Here is a 12,659-nt window from a genome sequence, read left to right as displayed (position 1 = left end):
TGTTAATAAGATATAATATTAAAATCATTTTTCTTTCATTTAATAATGTAAAATATTATTTATTTATGTTTAATTATTTATATATTGAAAACCAAATTCCATTTCAATAATATATTTATATACATGCAATAGATAATAATGATGTATATAAACTGGACGAGCTGATCTAGATCGGACGACCTATACATAAAATGTCAGAAGCTTCGAGATGGTTCTCCGAGGAAGAACACTCAGATGTTTGGATTAGAAAACGAGTTAGGATGATTGACTAAGCCAAGTTAGAGAGTTCAAAAGACAATACAACAATAGAACCAAAGAGCATGAAAAGCTAGAGTGTGACATAGTGTAAACAAGGTTTATGATAGGTGGTGTGCCCTTAAGTACTAAGTAAGAAGTGCCATTGTGTCCTTCACTTAAAAAATGACACATGTCATGGCAGGATAAAGAACTTGAATACACTAAGGTCAAACACACTATTCCCGGCATAGTGGACTCCATCTAGTGTTCACCATATTTCTCCCCTTTGTTCATGATCTAATGGCATATACCAACGTTTGCCTGGCCAATGAGATTAGGATGCACGGTGGTTCCCGATTTGGCCAACTGCTATTCTCTGTCATTAAGTCCACGTGGCGATTGATTGAGACCCAATGATGACTCGAACTGAACGAAACTAATTATATCGGTTTTGGGTTGAATTAACATTTGATCCACTATGTTCATACTTGAGGGAGGAAAGGATAGGGTACATCATAGACACCACATTGAGGCTGTAAAGATCAAATGGACCTCCTTTCGGGGACAATGAAATATCACCCTCTTTGTTTTAAGTGATAATACCATTAAAAAGAAAGGTCTTTTTGGAAAACTTTGGTCGTTATTAGTTCTTGTTTGATTTGTATTTGTATATATTTGAAGAGATCTCGGATCTGCTCACAATTAATCATTTCAACTCATATTGAAGTAATGGGTTGTTGACGCTTGTATTATTATAATAGTTAAAATAAGGAAAATTCTAGGTATAGTGTCACTTTAATCCCCAAATTTTAAAATACGACAATTTAGTATTCAAACTTTTAAAACGTGCTAATCATAGATGCTATTAACCACCCCGTTAATCAGCAGTTAAGTGTTATTTGAAAAAGACATAAATACCCTTCAAGTGTCATTTAATTTTCTTTATCAACCATCCAAATATTAACATAAAATGAACAATCCAAAATCCTTACATCTTCTCTTCAAGAAAGATGGGGGCACTAGAATGCCCACTGAGACATAACCCCAACTTTCTTGAATAGAAGAGGCAAGGAATTAAGACTGTTCATTTGTTATCGACATGCGAACGGTTGATAAAAATAAATAAATAGATGATACTTAATGGGCATTTGTGTCTTTTCAAATGTCACTTAATGGCTGGTTAATAGATTGGTTAATGACAGGTATTGGATTAACACATTTTGAAAGTTTGAGAACTGAATTGTAGCATTTTAAAGTTTGGGGACCTAAGTGACAATAGGCCCAAAGTATATGGTACTGATTGAGAATTTTCCTTGAAGATACAAATAATCATTGTTTTAAAAGTTTAAGCCCTAAGACGAGCACAAACTTAAGCCTCACAACTTTTACGTGATGCTTAATCATTTGTCAAAAGGTGCAAGGTGTAAAAAGGTGTAAGCCTCAAGTACCAATGATTATTTAGTGAATTAATGCTAAAAAAATATTTTTTTATAGTTTAACACATTTAGAAGAACATTTCAATAATTATAGGCTAAATAAAATAGTAAAGGAGAAAAAAACCAATGAGACAAATCAAATTCTATTAGTTTTCATAGTGTTTTAAGAGAGTTCAATGCAAAAATGACTAATCAATTTCTTAGTTTACTTTGAATAAATCAAATGAGATTTTTCTTATTACTCTAAATGTAATGTCCTAGGTTTGTTATTTTTCTCATTTATTCTACTAATAGATCCTATTTTCTTAATAATAATAATAATAACATTATTATTATTATTATAGATCAAATAAACTAAGTGGTTTCTTTTATTCTAAATTGGTTTTTGTTACATGAAATGTAAAGTTTACGATTGTTAGTTTATTAGTTATTATTTTTTTAATGCTTAAATGCCAAAACTTATTGTTTATAAACTTCCAGTTTATGGATATGTGTGCTTTATATCATTTTAATTTGACATATTGTGTTACTTTCATCATTTTATAAACTTTAATTAATTACTTTCATTAATTAATTTATAAACTTTAACTAAACTTTTCATGCCGTGCAACACTTTGAGGCTTACGCCTCACCTTTTTGGGTCATTATGCCTCAACTAGGCCTTTAAATCAAAGGTTGTTATTTTCTTATTTCAAATGAAGCAGTTTTGGTAGTCTATTATGAAAATTTAAAACACATCAAAGGATAAAAGTGTCTTTTTGATGATTTTTGTCAAATATAATGTCATTTTATATGAAGTATGAACAGGGGAGGTTTAAGTTGTATTAAAACCCACGGGGAAGATATAGTTATTTATGAGAAAACTCAAGAAAAGCTAAGGGTCTGTTTGGTTCAAGGGAATAGAAGCCTGGAATCGGAATCGGAATGGCCCATTCCCATTCCAAGTGTTTGGTTGACCGGAATGGGAATCCATCGTATGGGGGAATGGGCATTCCCGACCCCCTAAGGAATGGGATTTCCATTCCAATTTATAAATTGTTTTTTTTTTTTTTTTTTTTTTTAGGGTTTGTTTGGTTTGTAATCGAAATCATAATGGTTCATTCTCATAGTCTGATTGGTTCAGACAATAATGGAAATGGGAATTAAAATCAACAGGAATGAGATTTCATTCCCAAGGGAAGGGCAGGAAATGACCATTCCCTCAAATGGAGGAATGCCATTCCAACAGGAATGGGAATGAGATTCCGATTCTGCCCAACCAAACAGTTGGAATTAAAATATCCCATTCCGATTCCGATTCCAGACACTATTCCTGCAAACCAAACTGACCCTTACAAGAATACCCCCTTCATTCCCAACCTTAGTCAAACGAAGAGCCATCACTGAACAGAGACTGCGAGCAATTTAGAACTCTAAACCATCTATCGTTGCCAAAATAACTTCTCACGAGGTAAGACAACTGCTGAATCATTCTCCTCCTCTTCTTCATCCTCCTCTTTCTAAATCAACCGCCCATGCTCTCATCTGGGATCTAATTGCTTTGGTTTCATATGTAATCCAATCTTCATAGAAGACGAATCATTTTCAATAAAAGTACGTATTGTTTAAGATCCGTATAATCATTTTCAATAAAGGTATGTATTGTTTAAGATCCATATAAAATGTACCATTATAGTCTTTTTCTTTTGCACAATAGCTGCACCATATGCTTTGTGTTTTATTTGTTTATTCTTCTTTTCAAATTTAGCTTTGACATTGTTTTAGTCCTGACATAAAAGAAATGGATAGTATTTGCAAAATATGAAAAGTGTAGGAGAGTCCAGATGCCGGAGGTGATATTTTGAAACTAAGGACGACGTAGAGAATTTTATTAAGTTGGTTTATAATGTCGTTGAGAAAGATGTGGTGGTCGTGGTGGATCCATGGGTGTCTAGGGGCATAGATTGGAAGAAGACTAAAATGGGATTCTTGGCAGCAGTGATTAATAATGTTAAATACAGAATGGATTCAGAAGGGAGTCAGCAATTGCACGAAGGTGGACAAGGGTACCTCAAAAAGCAATTATTTATTTTATTAATATATTATATATTATTATATAATTATAATTTATATAAAATAATATATATAAATAATATATATGGGTCATGTTGAGATCTTACCGCAGACTCAACACGACCCATACGATCATATCAAACTTAGCATAACTCACAGACCGTCATATTGAGCCGATCTATAAATTGGTATTAGGCCACCAGCGGTACGACCTGATTCACAGGTTTAAGGGTCAACCGATTGATCGGTAAAGACGTAAAGTTTCTTATTATAGCGGAGACTTAGGGTGGAATCCCACCTGGGTTGGGGAGGGGTTACCCTTGTTGTGTACTTGTGTAGCCTCTTGGATCAATCCAACAACTATTCAAGGTAACATGTGAATAAAATTCACATCTATAACTCGTCTGTTTGCTTCTACACGTAACATGTGAATAAAATTCATCGTGCTAAGAGAATACCATCTCTCTCAGTTCGGTACGAGTTCAGCTTATCTGTTAGGGCAATGCCGGTTCGAGCATATCTTGCATTGAGAATATCTTCAGATTTTTTGTATGTTTTATTTTATGAAGAAATATTTTCAACCTAAAGGTGAAAATGACTATTAGAACGGTGTCGACACAGTTTACTATGATAGAAGCCGATCTCGTGACAGTAACGTGATACGCACAGAGAGAACCCTGATGGACACGAGAACCCGCCAATCAAATGCGACCACGTCGGCTTATGCGAGCAAAGTATAACGTTTAGCTTAAACCGGACACAAAAGGACGAAAACAATGAAGCAAACTTTCGATCTTCCCTCCCATTTTGGTTCTCTTCCACCGAACCCTAGTCTAGCCCATCTACCGGCGATCTCACTTCACATTGGTGTGCGTGAATGCGGAAGCCACCGGCAGTGAGAGGGAAATTAGCCGGCGATCATTATCGTAGCCCAAGCCCTACCCTGTTACCAAATCATCGGCGAACAACACCAACCGACATCTGGCAGCGAAGACTCAACTAGCGACCAACGATAAGCTCCTCCTACTGTTCTTCCTTTTCGGCTTCTTCCCTGCAAGCTCCTCTTCCCCCTCTGTATTCCATGTTACATATTTACTTGTTAATTGTTGCGGGTGTGTGGAACGTGGTTTTGTGACCGAGGAAGTCAAGTGAAGAACCCCATCACCAAGTGCTTACTTCGGGTGTGGTTTTGCGCCAAGTTCTGAACTATCATTCTCTCTGTTCTCAATTAATGTGTAGTGTGCATTATCAAACAGAGACTAGAAGGAGAGAAAGCTACCCATTTTGTCTGTAATTAGCTTTTTACATCAGTCTTCAGTTTTATGTCTGTAATCAGCTCAGAAACTAGAAGGAGAGAAAGCTACCCACTTTGTCATAGTTTGGTTCTAAGAAAATTTCAATGCTCTTATCCTTGATTTCATATGAGAGATTGAAGTAAAATGTTATCTTCCTCCATCATGCAGAACAAACAAGGAATTTTACTCCACAAAACAATTATGTCATTCAATGACAGAAAGAAAACTCAGAATTTAGATTATTACCTGACTTCTTTATATATGGACCCAGAAATGATAGTGTAATAAATTTTCTCTAAAATCTGTCCATGTAAACAAGTAGCTAAATGTATCACATTTTCAATAAATGAAATTGAGTTGTTAAACATGAAAGATGGCAGCATATATCATTAATCAATTTTTTTATTAGCAATAAAATATCATTAATTCTATTAATATGTGAAAATAAAAGTTACGCGAACCCCAGATTAGTGGAGTCGTCTCCTCAGTTCCGCTTACAATTCCTATTCTCGTTGTCCAATCATTTCCCTAAGAAGAGAAACCACTCTAATTTGTAACCTAAAGGGAAAGAAACCTCTCATCTGTACTAATTTGCGGGTACGTTGTGCCTTTTCTAATATTGGTAAATCTTCCAGCATCGCAGATGCACATGAATTCCGACTCGCAACAGCATTTTGTGTACGGAAGAAGCGACCAAGAACCGTCTCCAGCATTGACGGCGAAGTCACCTCAAGAGGATGAGTTATCGGTAGTCACCCTTCTAGTAAGGCACCTCCCGGAGGCCATCCCTCCTGATACCCTTTCTCGCCTTTTCTCACATTATGGGGCCGCCTCTGTCCGCCCCTGCGCCGGTGGAAGGTATGCTCTTTCTCTCTCCCTTCATTCTTGGTAGTTTCAATCACCCCCAAATAAGTAATCGGCTAACTATGAACAAGGTTTGATGTTACTGCATTCTATGATATATGTCTACTGTTAACCAATTTTAGAGTTGTTCACAAAAGAAAGAAAAAAGACTAGTTAATAATATGCATTTCCTTGGCTAGTTTCAGATATCGTGGATGTGGGGAATATTATTTTGTTGTTTGTGGTGTTAATTTTATTTGTAGGGAAAATTAGAAGAAAACAAGCTGGTGAACCCATGGTATATTTTAGTTAAAAATTTGCATTTTATTTCATGCGTTTTATCAGGAAAGGTAGCAAGTCTATGGAGATATATGACATGTTAGGGATTCCTTGTGTCGTGGAAAGTACTTTTTCGTTTGGGAGCTATCATGTACTTACTAACTAGCTATAGAAGTGATGCTCTCAACATTTCTCAACTCAACTCCGCATAACCTTGTCTCAACTATATGGGATTGGCTCCATGAATCCTGTTCTGTTACTCCGCTTTGTTCAGTGGGTCTATAGGTGGGAAATTTTTTCAAGAGGATTTGTATTTTCACATTGTGTACCTAGTATTGCAATACTGGATGAGTGGGGAAAAAGAAGAAACTAATAACACCATTTGTTGATCTAGTGGCAAACGCTTATTTCTAACTTCAAGATTTGGTTAATTTCTCTCTTTTTAGATATGGTCATGCTGTAATATGCTTTACCAAAAAATTAAAAAAGCTTTTTACAACAATATAAAAAGCAAGGTTTAAAATGTCGATGTTGGTGGAAATGTTTGTCATCCAAATATAAGAAACATGTTGGAAATGTCGGAAACATTGTATGGAAATATTGTATGCAAAATATAGAATGATATTTTATGAAATGATAAAAGAGAGCATAGGCACATCCTTTTAAATTATTATCTTGTTTCAAATCACTAAACAAAGCTAACTAAGGTTATAGACAAAATAATATGTTCAGGAGTTGCCTTGTAAACCTTAAGAGTTAGAACTTGTAAACCTTCAAGTTGGAAACCCTCTCAAAGGTACTTATTAAGATCTTAAGGTTCTCCACTTTGCTTAACTCATTCTCTTTCACAGAAAATAACAATATCATCAGCAAACTGAAGGTGAGTTACTGGAATGCCTCTGCTCCCTATTCTCCATCCCTTTATTTGGCCCTCCTCATCTGCTTTGGAAATTATCCTACTAAAAACATCAACAACAAGTGTAAAGAGGAAAGGGGAGAGTGGATCCCCTTGTCTTAAGCCTCTATTGGCTGGAAAAAAGTCCTTAACCATCCCATTCACCAACACTGAATAACGACAAGAGTGTAAGCAACCTCTTATCCACTTACACCATTTATCCCCAAAACCGTCTTCTCAACATCTCCAGTAGGAAGTTCCAATCCACTAAGTCATAGGCTTTCTCCAAGTCCAGTTTGCAAACAAATCCTTTCTTGCCCGATCTCCTTATCTCTTCCACACTCTCGTTTGCAATAAGGATCTGATCTGTAATTTGTCTATCTTGAATGAAGGCTCCTTGTGCTTGGCTAACGAGAGAGGGGAGAACAACTTTGATCCTCTTAGAGAGCACTTTTGCCAGAATCTTGTAAATGCTTGTCACCGGGCTAATTGGCCGAAAATCTTTGAGGTGTCTGGCCTCATTCTTTTTGGGAATTAAGGCTATAAAGGTGGCATTGATTCCAGGACTCGCAAAATTTTTATCCTCAAATTCTCTAAATACTCCAATTAAGTCTTCTTTGACTATGTCCCAACAGTCCTGATAAAAAGCCATCGTAAATCCGTCAGGGCCCGGTGCTTTAACCCTATCCATAGAAAAAACAACATGTTTAATTTCCTCTTTCTCAATCATTCTTTCTAGCCATCCCTTATCTGTTTGGTTCAAAGTTGGCCAATTCTCCTCCCATACTATTAACCGATTCTCTAATGGTCTTTGATAGATGGATTTGAAGTGATCCACAATCCTACTGGCAATCTCCTCTTGAGAGGTTATCTCCACACCCTCAACCTCAAGCTTTAGTATCAAAATTTTCCTTCTTCTCCCATTACCCAAATCATGAAAAAATTTGGTATTCCCATCCCCTTCCTTGATCCACTTATGTCTGGATTTTTGTCTCCAAGAAATCTCCTCCCTCAACAAAGTCTCCTCTGGCTCCTTTTTCAGTTTCCTCCTCATTTCCCTGTCTTGCTCATACATCATCCCTTGGGATTCTTTTGCATGTAACTCCTCAATCTGAACCAATAATCTAACTTTTACTTCCTCCACTCTTCCAAAATGAACCTTATTCCATTCTTTTAATTTGCCTCTCAACCTTTTTAGTTTTTTGTGGAATCTAACCCCTTCCCATTTCACTTCTCTCAATTCTTCACTCCACCATTCCTTAACCTTAGGCAAGAAGTCCGGGTGTGTCAGCCACATATTTTCAAACCTGAATGGTCTAGGTCCATTGCCAAGAGGTTCTTGTCCTACTTCTATAGGGTAATGATCAGAGGTTATCCTAGGTAGAGCCTTAGCCACCAAACCTCTCTAGTGGCTCTCCCAACCCTCATTAAATAGGAACCTGCCAAGCTTTGAGCAGATTGGGTTTTCTTGGAAGTTGGACCAAGTGTAGGTAGCCTGTAGTAGAGGAAGCTCCCGTAATTCACAGGAATTTATGAAGTCATTGAACTTCCTCATACTAGTTGTAATGGCATGCCTAGGATTATTTGACTCATTTGTGAATCTTATTGCATTAAAATCACCCCCCAAACACCAAGGACCTTACCACAAACCTTGAATCCCATGAAGCTCCTCCCAAAGCTCATTCCTCTCTCTGTAATTATTTGGACCATACACATTTGTTAGCACCCAAGTAAATCCATCTTCCACCATTCTGAATTTTAGGGATACAGTGAAGTTTCCTATTAGCTCCTCTACTGGTTCTCTGAAGTCCTCCCTCCACAAAGTTACTATTCCCCCCGAGGCCCTCCACGACGGAGTTGAGCACCATCTTACCCCTCTTATTTTCCAGATCTCTCTGACCCACCTTCTATCCAGTTCAACTAATTTTGTCTCCTGCAACATCACAATATCAGGTGTTTCTCTTCTAAGTAACTGCTGAGACCCTTCCAGAACCCACTGGGGAAGTGGAGCAGGCCACCACCCATCAGCCATTCACAAGGAGACAGAGAGGACAGGCGACAGAGCCCCAGAATTAGTTACACTCAGAGTTGGTTACTCTGCCGCTAGAGGATATTCCATCCATGTTATCTGCCAGAGTTAGTTACCCAGAAATCAGAGGATATTCCCTCTGATATTACACTTGTAGGCCAGCTATATAAGGCCATCATCATATAATGAAAGCAATGAATGATTCTCCTTTAATTTTCTTCTCCTTGAGTCCAGTTTATTCCTTCCTTCCCTTCTCCTTTTTTCTCTCCATCTTCTGTTTCAGGAGGTTAAGCCCCTTCGAAGAGGCTTCATTAAGGGGTATGGGTTCATGGCCGCCCCTCTGACGCGTCTGTTGAAGAAGGATTCTTTCAGCTGGGCTGATGAGGCCCAACGGGCCTTTGAAGACTTGAAGACAGCAGTTTCGAGCCCTCCAGTCCTCACTCTTCCGGACTTCACCCAGCCCTTTGAGATAGAGTGTGATGCCTCAGGTGTAGGGGTAGGGGCCGTCCTGATGCAGAAGGGACAACCCATTGCTTACTTCAGCAAGGCCTTATCAGCCGCTCACTAGAACCAGTCCACTTATGTCAAGGAGATGATGGCAGTGGTAATGGCAGTCCAGAAATGGCGTACATACCTATTGGGACGCCAATTTATCATAAGATCAGACCAACGAAGTCTGAAGTATATAGCAGAACAAAGAGTGCACACCCCAGAGCAGCAAAAGTGGCTTAGTAAACTGATGGGCTTCGACTACCGAATAGAGTATAAACCTGGGCCCGCCAACAGGGTAGCTGATGCCTTATCGCGGGTAGAGGAGTTGGCCCAACTAACCTACTCTCAGCCTAGTTTTCCCTTGTTTGAAGCTATACGGCAAGAGGCAAGGTCTGACCCGCAGCCGCAGGACGTTAGGGAAAAATGGAGGCAGGACCCTTCCCAACTTGCAGGTTACCAAATTGTAGGACCAGACCTCTTCTTTAAGGGCAGGTTCGTGATTGCTCCAAATTCTACCCACAAAACTGAACTATTGAAGTTGTTTCACGATTCCACATTGGGGGGACATTTAGGAGTGCTAAGGACTCTAAAGAGGCTCAGCAGCCACTACCATTGGGTAGGAATGTGCAAGGACGTGTTACACTATGTATCCGAATGCCAAACCTGTCAACAACAGAAATACTCCTCACAGTCTCCCACGGGCCTTCTACAACCCCTCAAGATTTCAGAGCAAGTATGGGAAGACCTCTCCATGGATTTCATCATCGGACTTCCCCGTTCTTTAGGGAAGGAGGTTATCATGGTAGTAGTTGACCGTCTCACCAAGTATAGCCATTTCTCTGCCCTGCCTCACCCTTACGCCGCAGCAACGGTGGCTAACATCTTCATACGGGACGTCGCAAAATTGCATGGGACACCAAGATCCATTGTCTCAGACCGTGACCCTGCCTTCCTGAGTTCATTATGGAAGGAATACTTCCGATTGCAAGGAACCCAACTGCACCCATCCACAAGTTACCATCCCCAGACGGATGGACAGACTGAAGTTCTTAATCGGTGCTTAGAAGCCTACCTGAGATGCTTCATAGGGGAGAAGCCCAAACAGTGGGCCCACTGGCTTCCGTGGGCAGAATATTGGTACAACATGACTTATCAGTCAGCGGTAGGAATGACACCCTTCAAGGCTCTATATGGCAGAGAACCTCCTCTCGTATTACCTTATGAATTTGGGTCGGCTAAGGTGGCAGAAGTAGAGACTCGCCTACTGGCAAGAGACGAGATCCTTAGACTGCTCAAGGCCAATTTGACTAAAGCCCAACAACGGATGAAGGTCTACTATGACTCTCACCACCGCCCACTAGAGTTTCAGGTAGGTGATTTTGTCTACCTTAAGCTCCAACCTTACCGCCAGGTCTCAGTGGTGAGACGGGCTGGGCAGAAGCTAGCTCCCAGATATTATAGGCCCTATAAGGTGCTGGAGAGAGTGGGCCTTGTTGCTTACATATTGGACTTCCCTGCTACCTCGAAGCTTCACCCAGTGTTTCACATCTCACTTCTCAGGAAAGCTGTGGGGAATCATACCCCTATCTCATCCAACTTACCCCAATTTACAGAGGAAGGGGACATTTATACAGAGCCTATCAAAATTGTGGATTTCCGATGGGTTCGGCGAGGAGGGCAGGTTGTGACAGAAGCCAAGGTTGAATGGGCTGGACTGCCTCCAGAAGATGCTACTTGGAAACCTTATCTAAGGCTGAATGAGAGGTTTCCCAACCTAGACCTTGAGGGCAAGGTCAGTGCTAAGGGGGGAGGAGCTGTTGAGACCCTTCCAGAACCCACTAGGGAAGTGGAGCAGGCCACAACCCATCAACCATTCACAAAGAGACAGAGAGGACAGGCGACAGAGCCCCAGAATTAGTTACACTCAGAGTTGGTTACTCTGCCGCCAGAGGATATTTCATCCATGTTATCTGCCAGAGTTAGTTACCTAGAAATCAGAGGATATTCCCCCTGATATTACACCTGTAGGCCAGCTATATAAGGCCATCATCATATAATGAAAGCAATGAATGATTCTCCTTTAATTTTCTTCTCCCTGAGTCCAGTTTATTCCTTCCTTCCCTTCTCCTTTTTTATCTCCATCTTCTGTTTCAGGAGGTCAAGCCCCTTCGAAGAGGCTTCCTAGGTGAGCGGAAACTCACCAGTAACTCCTTAATCGATCTCCTTTCTCTGGCACTATCCAAACCCCTTACATTCCAGCTTAATATCTTCATTACCTCTCAACAATTTAGCCCTCCATTAAAGTGTCCTTCATTTAGAACCCTTCTTTCTTTCCCCTCTACCACTGAACTCGATATCCCCCTCGATGTCCATAATTAGTCACTCTACTTCAGACTGTTTCTTGTTTTTCCTACCCTTGTTTCCCACTGACTCTCCTAATTCCTGCCTCAATCTATTGGTTCTTGCCTCTGATTCATGGCTTTTTGGAGCCACCTCTGACATTTCCTCCTTTTGTTTATATTCCTCTAGCAGGGCACAAATTTGCTCCCAAATTCATTCCAGCTCCTCTTGTTTCCTTTCTATCAAGCCAACTCTCTTCTCTGATTGGACTCCATTATTGTCAATGGCCACTTCCTTACTACCGATTAGTTGGTCTGGTCGGGATTCCAGGACACCTGTTATAGGCAGAGAACCCAAATTAGTATCTAAACCCAAATGGACAGGCTTACTTGGAATTAGCAAAGGTGGTTGCATGTGGACTGACTGCTGGGTATCAATTCTTGAAGTCAGACTAGGCCCTTCCCCTTTTCTGGACTCAACTGTGGAAGCGGACTAGGTATAACCAATACTTCCTCACCCTCTACAGTCAAGAAGGCTTCACTTCTCTTTCCCTCTGTGTAATTCCTTTTGTAAGGCTCCAAGGATGATTCCTGTCTCTCTGGCCTGATGTCCTGACTAGGCTGCACATATGGGATGGACTCGTCTATTGGTTGGGATGCACTTTGCCTTACCTCTTTCGGTGTTCCCAACTCCACCTGTCTTTTGTATAGCATACCCAGATTGGGAGAGATCTATTCTCCGCTGCTAAGGCTCACTCTTCT

The 12,659-nt window shown here is 40.0% G+C and overlaps 1 protein-coding gene across 4 annotated transcripts in view; it reads left to right on the top strand.

Moving 5' to 3' along the window:
- The first annotated feature begins 4,325 nt into the window (after positions 1 to 4,325).
- The window catches only part of LOC148844450 (RNA-binding (RRM/RBD/RNP motifs) family protein), an 83,256-nt gene continuing 74,922 nt past the window's right edge, over positions 4,326 to 12,659 (top strand). For 2 of the 4 annotated variants that reach the window (XM_088953395.1, XM_088953392.1), the window contains exons 1-2: positions 4,326 to 4,906; positions 5,656 to 5,878. In XM_088953395.1, coding sequence (XP_088809521.1) covers positions 5,664 to 5,878 — 215 coding nt within the window. In that variant the 5' untranslated portion in view covers positions 4,326 to 4,906; positions 5,656 to 5,663. The remainder of the gene's footprint in view (positions 4,907 to 5,655; positions 5,879 to 12,659) is intronic. The other 2 variants (XM_088953393.1, XM_088953396.1) reach the window with 2 other exon arrangements.

This window comes from Nelumbo lutea, chromosome 7 (assembly GCF_056320005.1).
Source record: "Nelumbo lutea isolate HS-2025 chromosome 7, American lotus-T2T, whole genome shotgun sequence".
NCBI lineage: Eukaryota > Viridiplantae > Streptophyta > Magnoliopsida > Proteales > Nelumbonaceae > Nelumbo > Nelumbo lutea.
Note: the sequence above shows the minus strand (reverse complement) of the source record. Positions and strands in the feature narration are given on the sequence as shown.